The sequence below is a fragment of the Pinus tabuliformis genome, chromosome 6 (genome assembly GCF_031772625.1).
Source record: "Pinus tabuliformis cultivar Carrire ecotype Pingquan chromosome 6, CPIR1, whole genome shotgun sequence".
NCBI classification, from domain to species: domain Eukaryota; kingdom Viridiplantae; phylum Streptophyta; class Pinopsida; order Pinales; family Pinaceae; genus Pinus; species Pinus tabuliformis.
Genome location: NC_142292.1, coordinates 1,755,729,817 through 1,755,740,873, shown reverse-complemented (window position 1 = coordinate 1,755,740,873; position 11,057 = coordinate 1,755,729,817). Strand labels below are relative to the sequence as shown.

General features: G+C 36.6%; 2 protein-coding genes across 2 annotated transcripts; both read right to left on the bottom strand.

Annotated features, from left to right (window-relative positions):
• Window positions 1-5,772: 5,772 nt before the first annotated feature.
• LOC149265952 (uncharacterized) lies at window positions 5,773-9,079 on the bottom strand. The gene is made up of 3 exons (XM_089429879.1): window positions 8,279-9,079; window positions 7,819-8,169; window positions 5,773-7,708 (listed from the first exon to the last, which is right to left on the bottom strand). The coding sequence occupies exons 1-3, from the start codon at window positions 9,077-9,079 to the stop codon at window positions 5,990-5,992; spliced, it is 2,871 nt and encodes a 956-aa protein (XP_089286005.1). The 3' UTR covers window positions 5,773-5,989.
• On the bottom strand, window positions 9,061-10,550 carry LOC149265951 (toll/interleukin-1 receptor-like protein). The gene is made up of 2 exons (XM_089429884.1): window positions 9,736-10,550; window positions 9,061-9,388 (listed from the first exon to the last, which is right to left on the bottom strand). Exons 1-2 carry the CDS (start codon window positions 10,284-10,286, stop codon window positions 9,061-9,063), a joined length of 879 nt encoding a protein of 292 aa, XP_089286010.1. The 5' UTR covers window positions 10,287-10,550.
• Window positions 10,551-11,057: the final 507 nt, after the last annotated feature.

The window sequence follows — 11,057 nt, the reverse complement described above, 5'->3', positions numbered from 1 at the left end:
CTAAGGGAGCTACGGATGGTGTTAAGGGGTCTAAAGGTAGAGGGAACATTATGCTTCCTAAGAATTCGGGCAATCTTATCAATCGTAACTTGGATGAAAGGGAGATGAACCCCTAAGACTCGCTCAGGGTCTTTCTTGACCAATGAATCCTTGCTGGCTTTGACAAAAGCTTTCTCACCGAGGTGCCAACTATAACCATTGTTGGAAAAAACATTAAAGAGATGAACCTTTTCTTTATCAATGCTCTTTTCATGAGAGATCCTAAGTGCACGAGTAGCTAGTGCGTTGAGAACATCTAACTTTTGAGCGGGGAAATGATGGGAATTGGCATGAAGATACTACTCAGTATGAGTTTTTCTCTGAAACACTTGGTGGGAGACCGAACCATCATCATTCCTTGAAATGAGAACATCAAGGAAGGGTAAGTTCCCATCAACTTCCTACTCCATAGTGAACTTTATAGAGGGGGATTGATTGTTGAGATGATTGAAGAAAAGATCCAACTCTTCTTGGCCATGGGACTAGATGACACTCGTGTCATCCACAAATCTCTTCCAAAGCTTGGGAAGGAGCCGAGCAGAGGCCAAATCCTTGGATTCAAAATCTTCCATAAAAGTATTAGCAACAACCGGGGATGGGGGAAGCCCATGGAAACACCATAGGTCTACTCAAAGAACTCACCCTCAAAGCTGAAAAAAGTGGAAGTGAGAGAGATCTCTATTAAACGAGCGATATCAGGGTCTGTGAGGCGGTTGATGACATCGATGACCTCTTTTATAGGGATGCAAGTGTAAATGGATACCACATCAAAACTCATAAGCATGTCCACAAGGTCAAGCTTTATGCCCTTAAGCTCTTCGACGAAAGACGAAGAGTCTTTGACAAAAGACTCTGTGAGGCCAACCAGGGGTCTAAGCTTTAAGGCAAGGAATTTTTCCAGAAGGTATGTAGGACCACCAATGGTATTGATATGGTATCCTTTCAGATCTTTTTGAAGGGATTCTTGGAGAGCTTCTTGTAGCTTCCACTATTACAAAGATGATGGTCCTACATACCTTTTGGCAAAATTCCTTGCCTTAATGGTTAATGTTTGATTTAGTGATTACAGTTTTTGGTAATAATATAACAAAAAAGTAACTTCCATGATAATTTACTAACCATTTATTTATTTAATTATAATTGGACAACTAATTTATTAATTTTCTTTTTTTTTTTAATACAAACTTTACTTTTATTCAAATGTGGGTAATAAATATAACATTAATTTTGGTAATAATCTTAACATTAATAACAGTAAGAGGAAGGATGGATTACCAAGAATCAGCTCAAGTTGAATGAATTGTTAAGGGAATAGAAACAAAATGTTGACAATTTGGATCAGGTTCAGTTCGAGGAAATACTCTGAAAATGGTCGTTGTTTAATGTTGAACGGTTATTTTTTTCGGGAGACCAATTAAGTGGATAAGGGCTAGGTGACGTGGCGGGAGGTGAGTGACAGAAATGTCGTGGTGGGGACACAGTAAAGAGGGCGAGGGGAAGGCGGTTTTGGAGGGGGTATAAAGTGGTAAGAAGTATCGGCCCGGGGGGGGGTGCGAAATGCGGAGCACCCGTAGGGATGGGGCCGAGTGGGAGAAACAACTTTTTCGGACCCCCCTGGGCGGTAAAGGCAAGATGGAGAGAGGGGACCGAAGAACGATATGGACCGTGGATCATGAGGGGGAGAGAATCTCGACTCTCGAAAAGAGTTGTCCTTTAAAAAAATACGACAAAGAAGGCTTTGTTGACATGCGCCTTTGATTTTATATTTTGGACTTAGGATAAACGTTAGGAATAAAGACATGTAAAAAACGCTTTATTCCATCCTACTCCTTTGCCTTTTTTCATTATCATTAAAACTTAGGATATAAATGGCATAAACATATATTTATAAAAACAACTATTTATCCTCCCCTTAACTAAACTAACATTTTATTCTTCTAAGGGGTGCACTTGGACTAGCAAACCCACATTATTTTCTTTTATAGACAAAGAAAAACTATCCAAATTCTATCACTTATTTCTCCTATTGATTCATATTAAACAATTGAATCAATGTCATTTTATACCTAACTATTGATTTACCAAGATTATATTGTTTGGAAATCTTTATTCTTTAACCTAATTTATAGAAATTTAAACAAGTCTAACCATGATTACATTGTATGATTAAAAAAATAGCTAGTCATTGTGGCATTTTGAACAAGTTGCACACAACCTTTATTTAGCAATGATGAAGAAAACTAACTATCAGTAGTGGCATTTAGACTTGCAACACTTTCAATATTATTTCTTTTTGTTATTATTTTAATGGGGTTCAATTTTTCATTCTTTTTCAATATTTTTGTTTTTCCTTTTTTTACTTATACCCTCTTTTCATTTTTTATTCTATTTTTCTTTTATTTGGAAATCATTGGAGGATTGACAATTATTTATAGTATAAGACTCAGATAAAATACTCAAATACCTTGAGATCCTTTAAATTATAGGACCCTAAGGGATGCTCTCAACAAATTGACAAATATGCTAGAATAAACTAAATCCTAAAACAATTAATTTAGACTTCTAGAACATTAGGATTAGGAGATTAATAGACTGACCCTTCCCTTAGTACTCCCTTGATGAGACTACAATGCTTGAGGATGGTTCAAATATCTATTCTCAATACTTCCCCATTGGGAAAAATCTATGCTTGTGGAAGGATTGATCAAACCTTCAACATAGTCCCCTTCAACAATGAATACTATTCCTCAAAAGAAGTTGGCCGATAGTTACATTGGGATCCTTTATGACATGATGCCATGCACAAGGTTGGGTTGGTCATCCCCTCCTTACAATCTCCCCCAATGAAATGACTAAGGCTTTAAAAAGGGCCAATTGACCCTTTCTCTCGTGCTCCCTCGTGATGTAAATACTATGATCAAGAAAAATTTGGTTGATCCTTCCTTGAGTTCCCCTTTAGTGTATATTATGCATCAAAAAAGGTTTGATGATCATTCCTTCAAATTTTCTATGACATCAGTATTATGCTTAATGGTCAATGCAATCTTCCCTTGGGTCTCCCTCAATGACAATACTGAATTTGAGGAAGAGTTAGTTGAACACCCTTAGTACCCCCACATAGTGAAAATATTATGGTCAAGGACCTAGGATATTGGTTAAAAAGAGGATCATACCCTAAACAACCCTTCCCTATGAGCCCTTAGATTACAATATTATTCCTAAAAAAGGGTTATTAGCTAACATATCCCCATTCATTGTCTTGATGGAAATATTATGCGTGAGGAAGGCTCGATCAACCCATCTAGTGGATATCCTATGACATGAATACCATCCTTGAGAAAAGTTTAGTCAACCCTTCTTTATGTTTCCCCTTCATCAAAATAATATGATGAATCTTTCTAATAAGTATATAAACTCTAGAAGAAGAGAAGAGATCCCTATAATGGCTATGGAGGCTTGGAAAAGCACTAGGAGAATTTTGAGGTCAAAATGGTGTGTGAAAACACATTTTTTACATGCATTTTAAAAAAGCGTGGGTCTACTACAAAAATATGCAAAGTGGGTATTCAAGGATGCACTTGAAATTTGAGTAAACTTATAAAGGGATATGTTGAAAATATGATTTAAAAAAAACTCTCTTTTTCTTTAAAATTTCATCTCTTATTTTATTATTTAAATTGTTATTTTATTATTTTTAATGGGAGACCCATTTTAGACCTCAAAATTCCCTTAATTGAAGACAATAGTTCCCATGTGATAGAAGTATAAATTCGAAAAAAAAGAGAGAACATATCCATATAATAGATTTGGAAACCTAAAAAATAGAGAACATATCCCTTATGACAACTAAGGAAGCTAGCTTTGATATCAACTAATACAAAAATAATTAGTTTAAACGGTTAAAAAACAAAGAAATTATTATTAATTTTTTAATAATTCATCAATTTACATATGAAATCACAATCTTTATGTCTCCTCTATTATTATTAGTCCCTATCAATGGCCAAGGCTATACCAATCAATTTGATCATTATTTTGAGTTAGTTATATAAATATTTACTTATTTGTTAATTTATAATATGAGATAAATATATTTTTATTTTTATTTTTGTAATATATTCAAATTTTATGTTTATATCAAATTTTTATGGGATAAAAGTCAAAAAATAAAAAACAATAAAATTCAAAGAGGAAAAAACAATGCCCATAGAACTTTGAATTGAGAGTGAATGAGTGTATTGTTAGGGCACTCCATATTCAAATCTCCGTCTGTGTCTACTTCTTTTTCAATTGTTTTCTTTAAAGCTAATTATTAAAAAAAAATTAACAACACTATCTATTCACATGAACTTGATTTTGAGTGGATTTAAATCTCTTTTTATTTTAAAAATACACAATTTAATCCCTCTTTTTAATAATTATAATTGAATAATTACCTTTAAACAAAATGTAATTAATCGTATTGAATATTCATCATGTTTTTTCTAACTTAACTAAGAACTACACTAACATGGCGCCCCTCGCCCCCCCCCTAACTTAACTAAGAACTACACTAACATGCCCCCCCCCTCTCTATATATAAATCAATATTCCATCTTAACAATAATTTTACTTCTTTACTTCATCTGCTCTTGATTTCTACACCAATATATTACATTTGTCAATTTAGCTTAACATTTATATCTAAAATAACATAGACAAGTTATAAGGCTCAATTCCATATTAGAATATTAATCATAAAACTTGTTTATTCAATGCATAATATGATCATTACTTTTCACAAACAAAGATTATTTCAAATGCTTTCATTTCCAAAAGGCATCCTATTTGTGTTTCTAGCCATGAAATTGTATGGAAATAGAACTCATTCTTTTTTTATATAAATTTATATATTGTAAATAAAATTATGGAAATAGAACTCATTTATTTATTTTTAATTAAATTTTATATATTGTAAATTAAATTATGTTTAATATAATTTTTTTAATGTTAAAAAAAGTAAAAGAGATATTAAAATTTAATGAAAGAATTATTTTTGAATATTTTGAATTGATTTGAAAATAAATGAAATATTATTGGAGAAAAAATAAAATAAAATCGCAATTTTTATTAAAATTGAGTTAAAAGTTTTCATCAAAATTTATTTATTTTAATAATTTTTAACTTTTTCATTTGATGTCTATGGGGTTTTGGATAGATGGTGATCAAGTGTTTTGCTAAAACACTTCTTAATATGAAGTCATAGATGTGGTCCTGCCAAATTACAAAAAAATTAACTTATTTCATTTGATAACATTAAATTGCAAAATACTATTTTTATGAGTTTTATAACTTATTTCTTAAAAAGTGAGTTTTATAACTTATTTATGTCTTAAAAAATGACTCCACATTGATAATAAAATTAGTTACAAACCAACTTAAATGATTAACTAATAATATTAATAAAACCTTGGTCTAAAACTAATCAACTTACTAATAAGAAAATAATTTTCAATTAAAAAATAAACTAATTTCATGCTCATTTACATTATCATTAATAAATAAATATTTTTGAATTAAAAAATAAACTATTTTCATTTTTTAAATTTAACATGAGCACCGGCTTACTTATATAATGTTTTTCAAGAAAGAAAATAAAATTTTAAAATAAAAATAATTTTATGTAAAGATTTGGTTATTAAAATATGTTTCTCTTTTAAAATAACACCTCTCACCAAAACAGAATTTGACAACCACGAAGTGTTCGAATGGTTGGAGTTTTGAAGTTTTGCCATCTATCTATCTAATATCAACAATGTGTCTTCCACCGCATCTAACAACTAAATTAAATGAACCCAATACTAACCCACTTACTACCAACCAAGACCAACGTCACCAAAACAAAGAGACAAATGCAATAAGCCTTAACATAAAAATATTAAAATATACATACTTTCCCATGCTCTTAATTTCACATGCTCTTCATTCTTTTTCCTGTTTTTCTATCCCCCTCACACTCTCTCGCTCCACAAATAGCGGACCACAGCCTCTTCATTTTGCTTTCTTTTACATATATGAAATCTTCTTCCTTCAATCGTTGGCGCAACTGCTCCACTACTCTCCCGCGCCACTGCAGTTTGGGACAGTACCTTACTCTAAGTCTTCGCAAGGACATTAAATGTTCCACACCTCGCAGCTCTTCTATCTCAGCGCATTCTTCAACAGATAAATATTTAAGCTTTCTGAAGTGCTCCAACCCTTGCATGCACTTGAACTTGGGACATCGAATAACGCTCAACAACCATAAATTTTCCAAAGCTGGCAACTCTTCTATCTCGGCGAGATCAGCAACAAATAGCCAGTGAAGCATTGTAAGGTGTTCCAACCCTTGTATGGTCTTTAGTTTACTACATCCAGAGACATACAAATGTGTCAGATGTTTCAGATGTTCCAGAGATGGCAACACTTCTATCTCATCACAATCACTGACATCTAGTACTCCAAGGTTTGGGAGGTGTTCCAAAGCTTGTATGCTCTTGAGTTTGCTACATCCACTCACACACAAGTAATCCAAAGATGATGTCCACGTTTCAAGACTGGTGAGCTCCTTTACATTTTCACAATCATAGATACCAGAAAGCCTTCCTATCTGCCTCAATTCCTCACAGTCATACAAATTAAGTGTTTTAAGGTTTCGGCAAACTCCTTCAGGAAAGCTTACCTCCCTTATCTGTACTCTAACCAGTTCAAATTCCCGGAGCCTCTCCAAACCAAAGATACATTTGCCATTGGAGTCGTCCAATTCATTCAACGCTGCTACTGTTTCTTTTTCTCGTTCTGCTGTTTTAAATGGAAGTTCGCCCAATGGACAATCTTTTATGAGAAAGTATTCGAGATTGTTCAGCAGGAGAATATCCTGTGGTAACTTTTGTACCCCACAAGAAACCAACCTCAAATCTGTCAGTTGAGTCAACCGTCCAAAAGTATCCGGCAAGCATTTCAATCGCGGGCAATTGCCCGCCCGCAAATCCTTCAAGCTATTGAGGGAACCGAGGCAAGATGGCAGCACTTCCAACAAATGGTCCCCTAAATGCAGAACCTCCAAGTTGCATAGATCTCCAATACCGCTTGGCAATTCTTTTAACTCGGCATCCAACAAATATAATTTTTCCAGGAATCGTTGATGTGCGACCTGGGGAGGCAATTCTTTCAACTCGGAACAACATGAAAGATCCAAGAATTCCAGCGTGGTAATATTTCCAAGTGTCTCTTTGAAAATGGTCACATTCCTACATTCTTTCAAAGACAGACGTTTGAGTCGAGTCAAATTCCCAAAAGAATTTGGCAGCATCGCCAGGCGGGAACAATAAGACAAATCAATGGACTGGAGGTTTGATAGCTTTCCGATGGAATCAGGCAGCATCTCCAAACTGGTAGCATAAGACAAATCGATGTGCTGAAGATTTGTTAGCTTTCCCAGCGAATCAGGCAACGATCTCATTCTTGTGAATTGTCTTAAGACCAGGCATGTCAAAGAGTGCATATAACAAAATTCCTCTCGCAAAGTTTTGATTTGGACAGTCCCATCATAATCCACAACAATCTTTTCAAGGTACTTCAGTTGTCCAATAGACTTCGGAAAATCTGAAAAGGGAGCGTAGATGTTTAACTCTCGCAACTCGAGAGGCGGCTGCAATGTCCACATGTCCACTGTAAGAAAGATTTCGAGATGATTCTCATCTACAAACTGAGATTGAAATCGAAATAAAAGAATAAGTATAAACACGCAAAATTGCGTACCTGAGATTCCTGTTGCCACAAGGTCTTCAATCTGCTTCCTCTCACTTCTAAAACTCTTAAATGTTCCAGGGGAACCCAAGAAGGCAGGGAAGAATAGGGGCATTTATACCAGCGGAGCCATATGAGATGTGGTGACCGCACCCTCCTCAATATAGCTTCTACATAATAATCTTCACTTGCAAGAATTCGCAAACCATGATAACGGTCTGTATTGAACAGTGCCCACTTACAGTTTTCCAACAGCTCCTGACTACGCCTTTTGTACCATGACATTTCTGAACGGACACCGAATCCATAATGAAAACCGTCTACACGATGAACCGTCGAAATCCCGCGAACTTCGGTTGTGACCTATTCAATCATAAAAATAAAAGATAGATAGTATCCAGGGCACAGATCTTGCGTTGAACAAAACAACTTTAAAAATTTTGAACCAGAGAGGAATGTTTGAATCACTTACAGACCACGACGATTCTTCAAATAACTTATCAACATTGTTATTGTTGGTGGCGTGACACCAAAGACGATGGGGCATTGTTCTTTCCGCAGCAGTATATCTTCCCATATCTCTAACCTGATCATGCATTGTTATCCGCTTTCCGCTGTCCAGTTCCAGAAGACACTTGCTCTCTAAATTTGAAATCCCCACCGCTCCCCATATTCTTTTTGCTGTATCCATATCTTCTCCTATAGAAAAGCAGGCCATATCTAAGAATATTTGCTGGTACTCTTGGTCGAGTGAATTATAACTAATTTTGAGCGTTTCCCGTATGTCCGCGGGTGGTATCTTGTGAAAATCATTCAATAGCTCTTTCCAATATGTGTCATCTCTTCCACAAAGAAGAGCCCCAGTAACTTTCAATGACAACGGGAATCCATCACAGGCCCTTACAAACCGTTCCACCAGATCTACAAATCCTGGTGGTGGATGTGGCCGATTGAAGGCATATGAGCAGAACAACTCTTGGGAGTGTGCTCTATTCATCCCGCTGAGCTTATAAATTGATGAATCTGCTATTTCTGAACATAGGAGAGCATGCTTGTCCCGAGAGGTAACTATTATCAAGCTATTGGAACTAAGAACATCCCTAATTGGTAAGAATGCATCCAATTGATCGGCCTTCTCTACATTATCTAAAACTATCATTGCATTACAACAAGCTAGGTAACGTTTAAGGATTATCACACCTTGGTCCACAATCTCAATTTTAATATCCCTGTGTGTCAAGTCCTTAATGAGCTTCATTTGCAAATCAACCATTTTGCAACCAGAGATTTTCTAGCTGCAGTTTCACTAACATCAGATAGAAAGGAGGATCCATCGTACTCAGAGCACCTACGGTTGAAGATCTGTTTCACCAAAGTGGTTTTCCCAATACCACCAACACCTATAATTCCCACAACCCTGGCCTGGACGTCACGCTCCTGCCCCTGCTGCGACAGCACTGTACTTTCAAAGTCTTGTAGCTTATCATCCAAACCAGTTGGATATTTAGCCACAAAAAGTGGTGTTTTTGGAAGTTTTTTCAATACGTTTCGCACAACTTCATCCAGGAGCTCCTGCTCGTTCCTGGATGAGTAACCAATGAGAAACGCTTGGGTAAATATGAAGTGTTGGTAGAGCAATAAGGATAACAATCATACATCTAAGAACAACGCATATGCACTATGATTTATTCTGAAAAACCACATGGTGGAAACATCAGAACATCCCCAAAACTTGTGACATGGGAAATCCCCAAATTTGGTCACATGTAATAGGATATACTCAATACCACAGGTCTCTCACTGATTCAAAGTACCCGAAACTACAACTGTTAACCTAATAACTTTAACTCCTTCACTTAATCAAATTTAATTAATATCAAATACCAATCAAGGAACTAAAACGGACACGAAATAGTTAAAAATGTTTACCCATTAAAGCCCTTCAGTTCGCAACCCTTCAGATTTGCGACATGAGAAAGAGCAGCTCTCCAGCCTTGAATGGTAGCGGAGTCGTGGCGTGGCTTCTCTCCATTAGTTTCAGGGTCGCTGCTTGTCTTCTGCTCGAGTTTTTTCAGGGCTTCAGCGTATGCTCCCTTTTTGTCGTTCCACCTGACCTCAGAAGGCTCGACATTGAAAAATATTGGAACAATGGGAGCCCCGGACTTGAGCATAAGGACTAGTTCGTCGAGGCACCATGTCGATTCCGCATAAGTCGGAGAAAAAATCGCGATGTGCACAGAAGCCACTCGAATAGCGGCTTCGATTTGAGACTTGATGTCGTGTCCGGCCTGCAGTTCAGGCCTGTCAAGAAACGGCCACAATCCATGTTCACGAAGGCGCTTGTCGAGATGGCTAACGAAGGTGTTTTTAACATCGGGTCCCCGATGATTGATGAAAACATCATATCGGGGACAAGAGGTGGAGGCAGAAGACGATGAAGCATCGCCCTTCTGTTGCGGTGGGGTGGATAGGTTTGCCATTGCAGAAGGCGGAATGGGATGAATGGATGGACTGAAAATAAGAAGAACCGCTGACACAATGAATAAGATGAATAGCTGAGGCGGTTATCCAAAACTGGAAGCAAGAAGCTGCAGCCGAATCCGAGCCAAACGAGTATTGTATCTCACTATGGGTGGAAAGGATGTGCTGTATCTCAACCAGTATTGTAATGTTATTTTACAACCCCAAAAAAAGGAGCAAGGTAAGAGGTTTCTTGCTCGGAACATTCCCGGAGGTTTCTTAATTGAAATATATTCGAAATAATTAAAAGTTCCACCATCATGAGACTCTTTTTCTTGCTTGGCACATTCCAGGAAGTTTCTTCCTTTCACTTTTGTCACGCGAAACACGGAAAGTGCATACGTGTTAGAGGCATTATTATAAACAAATTTATTGTTGATTTTTCTTGGTTCATGATGGAACATTATTACTAGGGTTTCGGGTAGTTTTTATCTTTTGGTTTCTCGGGACACCCTTTATTATCTTTTTTCTTTTTTTTTTTTTTTTTTTTTTTCAAAAGGTGGAAAAACCTATCAAACTCAGTTTGTCAAACCAACAGTGAGGACAGCCATCTCTGGCTGCTATCCGCGAATGTCAGTTGACACATCACTGTTATCAAGGAAAACCACGCCACCTGAAATAACCCGCTGGTGGTCCGTAAGGGAGCAGGGTTTCACTCTTGCCAGATGCCTCTGGGTCTTGGGCCGTTAACCTGTTTCCTTACGTCCGAGGAAGACGAGCTCTTAGCCAAG